General features: G+C 37.1%; 1 protein-coding gene across 3 annotated transcripts in view; it reads left to right on the top strand.

Moving 5' to 3' along the window:
* scube1 (signal peptide, CUB domain, EGF-like 1) overlaps window positions 1-13,482 on the top strand; it is a 269,935-nt gene extending 256,453 nt beyond the window's left edge. For all 3 annotated transcript variants that reach the window (XM_072267854.1, XM_072267853.1, XM_072267852.1), the window contains 6 exons: window positions 2,089-2,256; window positions 4,451-4,612; window positions 7,418-7,615; window positions 9,136-9,288; window positions 11,444-11,523; window positions 11,632-13,482. In XM_072267854.1, coding sequence (XP_072123955.1) covers window positions 2,089-2,256; window positions 4,451-4,612; window positions 7,418-7,615; window positions 9,136-9,288; window positions 11,444-11,523; window positions 11,632-11,784 — 914 coding nt within the window. In that variant the 3' untranslated portion in view covers window positions 11,785-13,482. The remainder of the gene's footprint in view (window positions 1-2,088; window positions 2,257-4,450; window positions 4,613-7,417; window positions 7,616-9,135; window positions 9,289-11,443; window positions 11,524-11,631) is intronic.
* Window positions 13,483-13,641: the final 159 nt, after the last annotated feature.

Raw genomic sequence — 13,641 nt, 5'->3', positions numbered from 1 at the left:
CTCATATTGGCAGTAGGGGAAGCTATGGACCGACATGACGGAATAGCAATGGGAAGTGGAATAAAAGTAGGTGGCCACAAGGAAAACTCACTTGTTGTGGCAGATAGAGTGAAGGTGCTCCGTCCGCCACATCAGGCATTTTCATTCACATGTTTTACCTGCTGAATTGAAAGTGGTGCTTTTACCCAACATCTGAATACACTGATGTTAACACTCACACGGTGCCAGAGCTGTGCTTGAATTAAATGAACTTTGACGAAATTTTGAGACTAGCCAGAATTCAAATTACATAAAGTGAAAGTATCTCCCTGGTATTCTTAAGAGTATAGTCCCACAGAATACTTTTATTTTGAGTGTGTAGCTGATGAGGGTTATAAACACCAAAGGCTCATTATGGTTTGAAGCTTTCTCTCTCCAAAAATAAAGGGAATTCTATGTGTCCTGAAGAAGGGTCTTGGATCAGAATGTTGACTGCTCGTTCATTTCCATAGATGCTACCTGACCTGCTGAGTCCCTCCAGTATTTTGTGTGTGTTACTGAGAATTCTATGGATTTGTGCTAGATAACATGAAGCGGTTAATCATGGTGGGAGTCAATGATCCCTTGGCCACTAATGATCCAAAAGTATTGAAAATGAAGTTTAAAGTCATATTCCATATTCCTGGATAATTCAGTAGAACTGGCTCTTCATGCCGCTGGTACTCCAGTTGAACAATATCAAACCTTTCTTTTCTTTACAAAAGCAAAATTTGGCTATTGTTGGAATTCTGAAATACAAGAAGTAAATGAATAAATGAGCAAGAGTTGCCTTTTTAGGCTCTTGAGCCCTTTGTACCATTTAGTGAAATTGTATTGGAAATAGCAGATTAGGCATCACTTGTGAGGAGAGAAACACAGAGACCATTTCAGGTTGGTGGACTTTCACAAACATTCTTTTCTCCAGGATGGATTTGGAAATTTCCCATTGAAATTACGTTATGCAGTGTGCATCAGTGAGCAGTGAAGCAGCAAATCCATGGCAGGAAATGAACATATCTACACTTAGTGGCCACTTCTTTAGGTACCTCCTGAAACTAATAAAGTGGCTACTGAATGTATGTTCATGGTCTTCTGCTGCTGTTGCTCATCCACTTCAATGTTCAATGTGTTGTGTATTCTGCTCTTCTGCACACCAATGTTGTAACGTGTGGTGATTTGAATTACAGTCACCTTCCTGTTGGCTTGAACCAGTCTGGACATTCTCCTCTGACCTCTCATTAACAAGGCATTTTTGCCTACAGAACTGTCACTCACTGGGTGTTATTTCTTTATCAAGCCATTCTCTGCACACTGTAGAGACTGCTCTGCGTGAAAATCCCAGGAGATCAGTTTCTGAGGTACTCAAACCACCCTGTATGGCACCAACAATCAATGTATAGTCCAAGTTACTTAGATCCTATTTTCTCCCCATTCTGATGTTTGGTTTGAACAACAACTGAACCTCTTGACCATGCTTGCGTGCTTTTATCCATTGAGTTGCTGCCACGATTGCCTGAATAGATATTTGCATTTACGAGCTGGGGTGCAGATGTACCTAATAAAGTGGCCACTAAGTGTATTTCTAAAGACAACATTGTGTGGTGGATTCTTCAGAATTTAGTTATTTCATCCAAACACAGTTTGTCAATTATCTCTAACTAATATTCAAAAGTTTTGCACTACCCTTCTTCTGGGATTGGATTTGAGCCCATATGCCAGACGGAAGGATAGTTTATAAGCATAAGAGTCCCTGCAGATGCTGGAAAGCTAAAGCAACACACACAAAATGCTGGAGGAACTCAGCAAGTCAGGATTAGAATAAACAGTTGATGTTTCAGGCAAGACGTCTTGATGAAAGGTCTCAGCCTGAAACATTGACTGTTTATTCCCCTCCATAGATGCTGCTGACTTGTGCAGGATAGCTTGTAATATATTGTACTATATATGCAATCACAAAATGTAGTTTATCCACCAAATAATTTTGCCTCTTTAAGTTGTGTGTGGATGTGCTTGTTTTTAATTTTGCTACTGTGCAAATGGACTGAAGTTTTCTTTAACTCTTTTTTTCAGGCCAGTGTTCCCCAGGACATTTCTCATCCGATGGGTTTAGGCCCTGTCGATCATGCCCAATTGGCACCTTCCAACCTGAGCCAGGCCGCACACAGTGCTTCTATTGTGGGGGTGGATTATTAACCAAATATGAAGGTGCCGTCTCATTCCAAGATTGCGAAACGAAAGGTAAGTCTTGCTGTTGTTATCTGCAGTATGAGCAGTTCCACTGATGGCATTCTAGTCAAGTCAGCAGCACATTTTCAGTGTTTCACTTTGTTGGAAAATTGCAGTAAAAACATATTAAAAATTACCAATGAAAAGCTAATATGGCTGTGCAAACAACAAATTTTAAATGCTAGATTAATTGACAAATTAATCTTGAATATCCCCCACTTGAATCAAAGCATAATCCATTTAATTTACCAAAAACCTTTTTCGGTTACATTCTCACCCTGGGTCACATTCACACATTGGTCCATTTTGTCCCAATATGTTCATCTTCTGTAGCCCTGGGATTGGTCTCCAAAACCACTTACTCTTTTACAGACATACTTGCTTACCACTATGAGCAATGCCACAAAAGGTACATGGATTTAGTATGTTTCTTAAGCAAGTTTTTTGAATATAATTAAAATTTGTATCTTTAAAACCATCAGGTAAATTGAAGCTAATTTCCAGTGAGAAGAACGATTCGGGTTTCTGTGTGCAGGGTTCAAATTCACATCAGGGTTTCCACCATTAAGAAGGTCCACAGCTACTAGAAATGCACACCTCTCAAAAGGCTTTTCAGCAACAAGCTTTTGAAACTGTGAAATGATTGGTATTTATTTCAAGGGGAATAGAATATATCAGCGAGGAGATAATGCTGAGGCTTTATAAGACACTAGTCAGGCGATATGGAGTATTGTCAACAGTTTTGGCCTCCATATCTCAGAAAGGATGTGTTGTCATTGGAGAGAGTCCAGAGGAGGTTAATGAGGATGATTCCAGGAATGAAGGGGTTAACATATAAAGAGCATTTGGCAACTTCGGGCCTATAGTCACTGGAATTTAGAAGAATGTGGGGGGGATCTCATTGAAACCTACCGACTGTTGAAAGGACTAGATAAGGTGGACGTGAAGAGGATGTTTCCTGTGGTGGGAGGTATCCAGACCTAGAGAGCACAGCCTCAAAATTGAGGGGCAACCCTGTAGAAAAGAGGTAAAGAGGATTTTTTAAAACCAGAGAGTGGTGAATCTGTGGAATGCTCTACCACAGACTGTGATGAAGGCCAAGTCCATGGGTATATTTAAGGTGGAAGTTGATAGATTCCTAATTGGTCAGGGCATCAAAGGATATGGCAAGAAGGCAGGTGTATGGGGGTGAGTGGGATCTGGAATCAGCCATGATGGAATGGTAGAGCAAACTTGATGGGCTGAATGGCCTCATTCTGCTCCTATGTCTTACGGTTTTATGATTCTATAGTGGAGATATCTGTACTGTTGAAACAGTAATAAACCCTTAACGCTTGCCAGGGTGTAAGTGGAAAGGTTCCCTCTATGGCAATGAAATTCACCTGTAATTCACACCTCAGCCTCACCTCACCGAACAGTCATGCCTTCTCCTAACCTCCACCACCTCACACCCTCACAAGACATATTTTCTGTTTCTTTTATCCTTCATTGTGCTTTCTCCATTCAGGGTGTGGAGCCTGGCTCCTTCTACTACACCAGGACTGCCCTGAGCACCTTTCCTTTCCCTGCCTCACTGTTCCTTATAGCACCTCTCCCTCCAACAGTGATGCTTCCCTCCTCTGTAACCCCACCTCCCCGGTTCCCTAGATATTAATTCCTTCCATTCTGATCTCTCGACTGTTCCCTTGTCTATCATTTTCAGCTATGCTATCAGCTGCTTGCACCAAAGCAGCTTCCACCTTCAGCTCTTGTGCTTCATCTGTTCCCCTTCTATTAAGACTCTGCCTAAAACTTTTATCTCTTTGACCAAGTTTTAGTCTCCCTTCCTAATATTCACTTATTTATTTGTGTATTCGGTTTTCTTTCCATTTGTGGAAGGAGGGTTTTCCAAAATAAAAGGTGATGTTTAAATGCAATTTGTAAAATTGCTTGTTGTTTACAATTACTTATGCAACCTATTCAATGAAACTAAATGACATTTACAACAGCATCAACATTCCCTTTTAATTGGATGAGTCTTAGTCTCGTTCACTTGAATTACATAACATCAGAATAAATGGTTATTTAATGCTAAACCCTGTAGTTCATTCATTTACTGTGAACTTTTACATAAAATATTGTGTTTTGTATAACAGTTTTATGATCTCTAAAATAACAATAAATCACTCAGTGAAATATTTTTTACCATTCATAAACTTTTCCACAGTTCATTGTTCCCCTGGTCACTATTACAACGCCACCACACACAGATGCATAAGATGTCCCGTTGCAACTTATCAGCCAGAGTTTGGTCAGAATTACTGCATCACTTGTCCTGGAAACACAACCACAGATTTTGATGGTTCTACCAACGTCACTCAATGTAAAAGTAAGTAATTGATAATACATTAGAAATTAGTAATCTCAGGATATTATTTAGAGCATTTTCTCACTGACTTAATACAAAAGTATTTTGCAGTAATCCAGAAGAGTACTCAGATTCGGAAAGTTCTGGAACTGGAATTGGAATTGCTTTATTATTGTCACAATTACTGATATACAGTGAATGGCTTGTCTTGCACACTGTATACAGATAAGTTCATTATACTGTGTACTGAGGTGGTACAAGGTAAAACAGTAACAGAATGCAGACTAAAATGTAATAGCTATAGAGAAATTGCAATGCAGGTAGACAACAAGGTACAAGATCATAATAACATGAGGTCAAGAGTCCATTGTATGTACTAGGGAACTATTCAGTAGTCTTATAGCAGCAGAGTAGGAGCTGTCCTTGAGCCTGGTGGTATGTGCTTTCAGGCTTTTGTATCTTCTTCTTGAGGGGAGAGAGGAGAAGAGAGAATGTCTGGAATGGGTGGAGGTTCTGATTATGCTGTTTGCTTTACTGAGGCAGTGAGAAGCACAGACAGAGCCCACGGATAGGGGGCTGGTTTCTATGATGTGCTAGGCTGTGTCCATGACGCTTCAGTTTCTTGCGGTCATGTGCAGAGCAATTGCCATACTAAGCTATGATACATCCAGACAGAATGCTTTCTATGGTGCATTGATAAAACTGTAAGTGTCAATGGGGACATGCCAAATTTCTATAGTCTCCTTAAGGAAATAAAGTCATTGGCAAGCTTTCCTGGCTGTGGCATCTATGTGGTTGTACCAAGACATGTTGCTGGTGTTGTCTTAATATTTTTCAGATACAAAGTATTACGTTTATTGTAGGATTCTATTTCCAATAGGGTTTGTACAGTTTAGCAAATGTCAGCATTATAGCTCAATGTCTTCAATGAGAAGGGATTTCAGACGTGATGCTAAACAACCTTTGCAATATGTTTTGCAGTATGATGAAACACTAGTTTCACCCCTAGGTTTCTCTATTATGGTAACATGTATTTCATTATCTTACCATTGTAATTATTGAAATTAATAGGCTTATGTTCAAAGCATTCTCTTTCTGCTTCTTGCTGTTATCATCAGCAGCAGTGATATTATTGAGTTGGTTCAGTGGCCAACCACATGAAACAAGTACCATAATCAGGAAGCAGTTTTCTTGGGTCAACTTTTTCATTATTCTAGAAAATGCTAAGTAAAGACCGGCATTAGGGAAATTGCAATGCATAAAATTACTTTTTTAGAACCAGATAGTTTGCAGTGTATTAATTATGGTTGAGTACATTAAATGCTTTCAGGCCAAGTGTTATTTTTCAGGGACTGGGTTATAGAAGCTTAATCACTGTTACAACTGGATTACAGTGAAGACAGCTGTAAAAATCCATGTTACATTACTAATTGCAAATTTATGACTTTTGTATTAAATTACATTTGCATGTTAACTCTTAAGTCATTGTTGGTGTTGTGGAGCAGTGATGCCAGCAGCTTCACCATCAGAGAGCTGCGTTTCAAGATTGTTACCTTTTTAAACAGGATAGAAATAGCCTTTAAAACTCATTTACACAACTCCCAGATGCCTTGGTGGGCTCTTGGTCGAGTATTTCACTCTCTTATTTTGGTAAAAAACTTCAAAAGTCCTCAGTCCTCATTAGGCAATGAATGTGCTGGTTTGCAGGCAAGCCTTGAAAGCAGGTGATTTTGCACATACACAGAATTTATGAGACTATTGCGTTCAATTAGATATAAACCAACAATTTTGGCCAGTATAAGCACGTTTGATGTTGATTTGCTCTGGGTTAGAATGTTTTGTACCTCATGGTACCTGCTGTTACAAGAATAAGGTATTCCAGACTCAGTGCGTGATCAGTTATGTGAAAGCTAATGTCAGAGCGGTGACAAAAGTGTAATTACACAAATGCAGGTTGTCCTATAACAGAAACTGAAATGCTGGAAATAGTCGATGAACGAGGTAGCAAAGCAAGTCGAATGTTTCAGACTGATGACCAAGGGATGTCTCTGATGGTGAAACACAGGAGAGATTAAATGACAATTATCAAGGTAGTGTAAGACAGGATAATAATAGGATAGATAAAACAAACTTCAAAAGCCCATATGAACATGTATATGAATTTGAAGCTGGAGTAGATCATTCACCCCTTGAGCTTGTTTGACCAATCAATTTAAGGAATATCAGATTATAACCTCAACACTTCATTCCCACTTATCCCCAGTAATCTCATCCTCTTCTATCCACCTATCAAGAATTTATCCATCTCTGCCTTAAAAGTACTCAGAGACTCTGCTTCCACAGTTCAGCATTTCAAAGATGTGGAAAAATGTTCTCTTCATCTCGATTGTAATTGGGAGTCCCCTCATTTTTACATAATGAATCCTCCCCACAAGAGTAAACATCCATGCTACATCGACCATGTCAACACCACTCTGCACCTTACAAGTTTCAGTTAAGTTCCCTCCCACTTTTCTAAATTCCACCAGACTGAAGGTCTAGCCTGTCTGACCCTTTCTCAAAGATAACTTGCCTATGATTAATGTTAGTCAAGTAAACTATTTCTGAATTATTAATATGTTAACTTAATAATTAAAATCAATACTGTACACAATAATCTAGAAGACATCTTACCAATGTCTCTGATGGTGAAAAGCAGGAGAGATTAAATGACAATTTAAGTCTATCCTCCCTACTTTTACATTGAGATCCCTTGCAACAAATGATAATATTCTGTAAGTTTCCTGCCTACCTTCAATTTTAATATTGTGTCTTTTTTATAAAAAGACCAACAGTGTGGAGGAGATCTTGGAGACTACACAGGCTTTATTGAGTCACCAAACTATCCTGGAGATTATCCTTCCAATGTGGAGTGTGTTTGGAATATAAATCCACCACCAAAGAGGAGAATCCTCATCGTTGTGCCAGAAATTTTCTTACCAATGGAAGATGAGTGTGGAGATGTTTTAGTAATGAGAAAGAGTTGTAAGTAATTACATTCAGTAATTATTCTTTTAAGATTTTGAACCAATTTTATATTCCTCCATTATTTTATATTATTTACTAATATTTTGATCTTACTTCAGCCAATGTTTTCTTGTTTCTCATCCTCCACATCTTGTCCTTTTTGTTTGTTTACTTACTGTGCCTTGTTTTAGTTTCAATGTCATTTTGTACTTTTGTATTTTTTTAAATATCTCATTTTCTTCCTTCCTAAAGAATAATAGAGAATTATTCAAGGAATACATGAGAACACAAGATATGAGAGCATGAGTGAGCTGGTGCCTGCTCTGTTAGTTAACAAGTTCACTACTGATCCAATTTTAACTGTAACACAAGATCCCACACCCTGCTAGTGTACATATCCATCAGTCTCTGCCTCAAACGTAATCACTGACTTCACCTCCACAGTTCTCTGATGGATGCATGACTCTCTGAGAGAAAAGAAATTCTCCTAACCTCCAACTCAATTGTTTACTTAATTGTTTTGAAACTATGCTCCCTAGTTATAGGTATCTCCACTGAGGGAAATCTCTTGTCATCCACCTTAATTATCCCCCCTTATTAGTGTATGCTTCTGATTCCATATGCCAATGAAAATAAACCCACACTATTTAACATTCTTCATGCATCATTGACACCAGACCAGTAATCATCCTTGTGAATCTTCTTTACACTGCCTAGAATGCAGAACATTCTTCCTTTAATATGGAGACTAGAGTTGTACATAGTACTCCAGGTGCAGTCCACCAGTACCCAATAAGTTTGTATCAAAAATGTCCTCCATTCAATACTCCGTTCTTCTTACAATATGGGTGGGTATTGCATTAGCCTTTCTAATTCTGGTAGCTGAATGCTGTTTTCTTCTTTCACATACTAGCACCCCAGATACAATTATAAATGGAAAGTATATTTTGAAAAGTAGAATTAACTATTTAGGGACACCTTCAGTTCAAACTCTGCAAACTTTTCCTGCATATTATCTAGTAGGTGGGGAAGAAACTGAAGAACTAATGATGGAGCATTAGTTACTCTTCCTTTAACTTTTCACCCATCTTTAAAAACATCAACTGAATTTGCTATTGACTTGCCAGTGAACATACATGAAGGGGAAAAAAAAACATTTATCATTATTGTACTTTGATCTATAGCAAAGATTGGCCCAAATTTTCCTGAGAAGTGCCATGAGTTCTATGTGGAATTGTTGGCCTTTCTCTCTATTATCAGGCAACTTGGAATTTCATCACAGATGCAGGAGTCTCAGCTTTCTGAGAGGTGATCATAAGTGCTTTGTTAACCGTATAACAACATTCAATGTTGGCAGTAGGGGCACTAACTTACTGCAACTTCTACACTGTACCACTGAACCAGCACCAAGCCCAGGTTCAGTGGCTCCACTTGTTCCAAATGGAGTTAAAGAGCTAAAAGGGTAAGTTTCAAATAACATAGTGTACATGCATTTTCATTATGGTTCATATTAAGTTATTTTATAATTTCATTCGCAGCTTCACCAACATCTGTTACAACCTATGAAACATGTCAGACTTATGAACGGCCTATCGCGTTTACCTCAAGGTCTCGGAAACTATGGATTCAGTTCAAAGCTAATGAAGGGAACAGTGCCAAAGGATTTCAAGTTCCATATGTCACATATGATGGTAAGGAAAAATGATCCACATTGGTAGTTTAAGTAAGTATATTTTCTGCTTTAACAATATCCCTTTTTAAACCATTCATTTTAAATATATTCCCCAAACTATTTGCCATTCTTCAAACTATGAGACAATGCAATGCAATGAATCTCATACAAAGCTTCTAAGCAACTTCTATGTTTGCAATAGAATGGCTTACAGTCAGTGAATATTTATTTGGAAAAAAAAAAATCACAAAAAGAGAAAGGTTTCCTAATATTATCAAACAAAATCAAGTGGAGGTAATTTGTGCATTACAATTTGTTCTAAATATTGCTTTAGAACAATATTATTATTTTATTCAATAAAATTATTTACAATCATGGTGATCTACACCACTCTATTTGCGGCTCTTCTCAGGTCTACAATATTCTCCTCCCTTAAACTTTAGTTTAAAATTATTGGAGAAATTATTCAGAGTATAGGGCAGTGGATTCCCGATCCTGGTGATCTACTGCTTAGGTTTTTGAGGGAAGGTTCATTGGCTGTTGTAGATGCACAAGTGCTGTCTTTCAGAGTTGCACAGATGTCTATGTACTGGAACATAGTAAATTCATCTGCTCAATTTATGAAATGAAGGATTGTGAGAACAGGGAACTTTCAGACTAAATTAGCCAGATATCAATACTAGGGAAAATGTGGAACTATTATTAACGAAGACATAACAGGCCACTTAGACCATACTTAAGATAAAGTAAATGAAAAGGACATGGCAGATGGATTATAATGTGAAAAAAGTTAGGTTTAATCTACATTGGTAGAAAAATTATAAAGAGGAAATCTTTACTGTGAAAGGTGGAATGTTATTGGCGCGCAGAGGCATACGAGTGTCTTTGTAACAACCCACTGAAAGTTAACCTGCAGGAACTTCAAGTAGTTAAGAAAGCAAATGGTATATTTACCTTAATTGCAAGCACATTTGAATACCAGAGTAAAAACTGGAAATTAAGTTGATCTTGGAGAATGCCAAGTCTGAGCCTGCAGTGAATTTGATTACAATACATATTTAAAAGGTGCATTTGAGCTAATGGTGTTTTTGATACCTCTGACAGACAAGTCAAACATCTTTCAGAATATCCTCCTGCAGAAACTGTTTTGTCATCTGCTCTAATATCTATCTCAGTAGAGGCATGGGAGTAGATGTTAAAACTATTAAAGGGAAAAGATAAGATAGAGCTTCTTAGATCTCAAGATAACTTCTCTCTTCAAATGGAGTTTGAAACTATTTTATCCACAGCGCCATAGTGCTGCAAAATATTAAGAAACGTCCTTTGAATGTACATCTGTAACATCAAATTTTAAATAGTTTGCATAAATTTAAAATATTTAAGATACAGTGTAATACATTGCCCAGATTAGCAAAAGTTTAAGATACAGGAAAAGGACATGGTCTTATAAAGTATTTAAACTGAAGGTAAATGACATGGCAACACCCTATTCAGTGATTGTTTTTATTCTCACTGACTAAGTAGTTTTATATTCCACCGTGGTGTACAAGCTACTTTATGATATAGCAGATGCATTATATATGTAATACATATATCAGATATTTTAGGCATCCATTAGTCATGGATTTGCGCCTTGGAAAGTTTCTAGGGCGCGGGCCTGGGCAAGGTTGTATGGAAGACCAGCAGTTGCCCATGCTGCAAGTCTCCCCTCTCCATGCCACTGATATTGTCCATGGGAAGGGCACTAGGGCCAATATAGCTTGGCACCGGTGTCATTGCAGAGCAATGTGTGGTTAAGTGCTTTGCTCAAGGACACAACACGCTGCCTCAGCTGAGGCTTGAACTAGCGACCTTCAGATCACTAGACCAACGCCTTAACCACTTGGCCATGCACCAACACATATATCAGATATAATATAATATATATAATGTACCATTGGATTTTACCCATATTGCACTAAGCTAATTGTACATAAAAGACCCTCTATTCACTTGCTGTGTACACGGAGTTAACTAGTATCAGCAAACTACAAGGTTATACTTAACGAAAAGCCCATGCAATTTAATAAGATAATTAGAATATTTCAAAACCTTGCTGCCAAATGAAAACTACCAAAGAACATTTATCAGAATTGAAGTAGTAAGTTGCTACTTAATCCTTTTTTCTTGGTTAGAGGACTACCAACAGCTCATAGAAGATATTGTCAGAGATGGCCGTTTGTATGCTTCTGAGAATCATCAAGAAATTCTTAAAGTAAGTTTATTAAGAAGAAAAATTGACATAAGTATTTACAAATACAATATGTATATGCCCATGCTGAAGAAAATTTTCAATTATGAACTTTGTTTTTTTTTAACATAGGACAAGAAGTTGATCAAAGCACTCTTTGATGTATTGGCACATCCTCAAAATTATTTCAAGTATACAGCACAAGAGTCAAAAGAAATGTTCCCCAGATCATTTATAAAGTTGCTGCGGTCCAAAGTTTCCAGGTTTCTGAGGCCTTACAAGTAGGTTTGCTGCTAAAGATCTTTAACATGCTGTTATATTGCAATCTGGAAAAAAGGAGACATCCCTTCCTTCAACACCGGTGTCCTACTTTCTCATTACAATTCAAGCTTCTGTTTAATTGTCCTCTTTTGATTTTAAAGATCTTTTCCATTCTTCCTTATTGAAGAACATATTGTCAAATGTGCTGAAATATACAAGCAATTATCCTGCTTTGGGTTGATATTCTTTTGAAAGCAGAAAGAACTCGGGAAGCCTTATGTGCATTTGGCTTTGGCTGTAAACGTGTGCACTACAGGTGGTCACCTTTGTTATATGTTCAAAGAACATTTCATTTTAATAGAAAATGACTATTGACATAATTTCATTTTTAATCTCCTCTACAGGGAAAATATAGATCCAGTAGAACAAAAACTCTTCCAGCATGTTGGAAAGTAGCAAAAATTGGCAACTACCTGCAAAAGTATATAAAAAAAGATGCAATAGAAATAAAGGAAAAGTTATAACTAATATTTGGAATTTTAATTGCACTTGAATGTTGTATTTGAATCAATTTAGTAAAAAATCTAAATTGTTTTCTCCTTAGGTCTAAAAGTACTATTTGACTTGTATAAACACTTGACTATACTTCAGAGACGAAACAGAATTGGACAGTCATTCTAGTCTCTCATTCTGATTGGTCAAAAAAATTAATTTTGTTTCTTTGCTACAGAAAAGCCTTTTTTAAAAGGACATTTTGCAAACTGAATACCGAATTTTAACACTTATATCATTTCTTTGGGGGGTGGGGGAGGGAGGGAGTGGAGGAGAAAAATGTTTCCAAGTATGTTCCAGTAAGATAAAATGCTCCATACAGAATGTTGTGTTTTAATGATTGGTAACCCTTTCCTTTATAAAGAAAATCAGCATAGGCAGTCTCAGCTCTTCGTGGTATAGCCATATTGGTTGTTTTTATCTGCATAGGTGATATTAATTGGGAACATCCCGTTTTTGTCTTAAAAACCAATGCATTATCTTTGTATTTATGCTACTGATTTAGTTGATGTAATGGTAGCAAAGCTACTGGCTGATTTACTAACTGGAATAGGCAGGTCTTCCTGTTGGTCTGAAGTTTCATTATCTGTACAGAACTGGAAGTGTTTTACAGATTCTTGTGTTATTTCTCCTATTCTTAGGTTACTGGTCTGATTGATACTTTACCTAAGCATAAAAAACCTGTAGATGCTGCTTTATAAGCTTTATTACCAATGTGTAAATTATGTACAAATGTTGGCATTTTGTTTTCCATATGAAATTAAGTTAATATTTACCAAAGTAGATAGAAAGAAGTTAAAATACAAACTGTATAAACTGCAATAAGATTTTGTTACTTTATATAAATGGCAACGGTCATAGACTTGCAGTAAGGGAGCCACACAGTTTTGTTAATACCGCCAGTTTTATCACTGTAAAGTGTTGTAAATGTAACCTTTTACTCTGCACATTCTTCTTGAATTACCTTGTTTTCTCTCTCTATTTAGTTTTATTTTCCAACTTAGACCTCTAAAGCAGGCACATAAAGGATTTTGTCTGTTTAATCATTTTCATAATAAACTTCAAAGATTACTTAAAAATGAAGGTGAGTGAGTTTTGGTTGGAATACTGCTGGATGGTATACTGATCCTATTTGTAACTTAGCCTATAGTTAAGTAGAACTACATCTTTAAGTTAAAAGTGGCATTGGAACATATCGAATTGCCTAGTTTCACTGTAATTCATTGTACACCTTTATAATTAGATTTCTGAAATAAAATAAGCAAACTCATACATCATATGCAGGCAGTGATGTGAATTACAGGATTTAGTCTGAGAACTCCTACTATC

This window comes from Mobula birostris, chromosome 9, assembly GCF_030028105.1.
Source record: "Mobula birostris isolate sMobBir1 chromosome 9, sMobBir1.hap1, whole genome shotgun sequence".
In the NCBI taxonomy this organism is placed as follows: domain Eukaryota; kingdom Metazoa; phylum Chordata; class Chondrichthyes; order Myliobatiformes; family Myliobatidae; genus Mobula; species Mobula birostris.
This window is presented reverse-complemented; position numbering and strand designations above follow the sequence as displayed.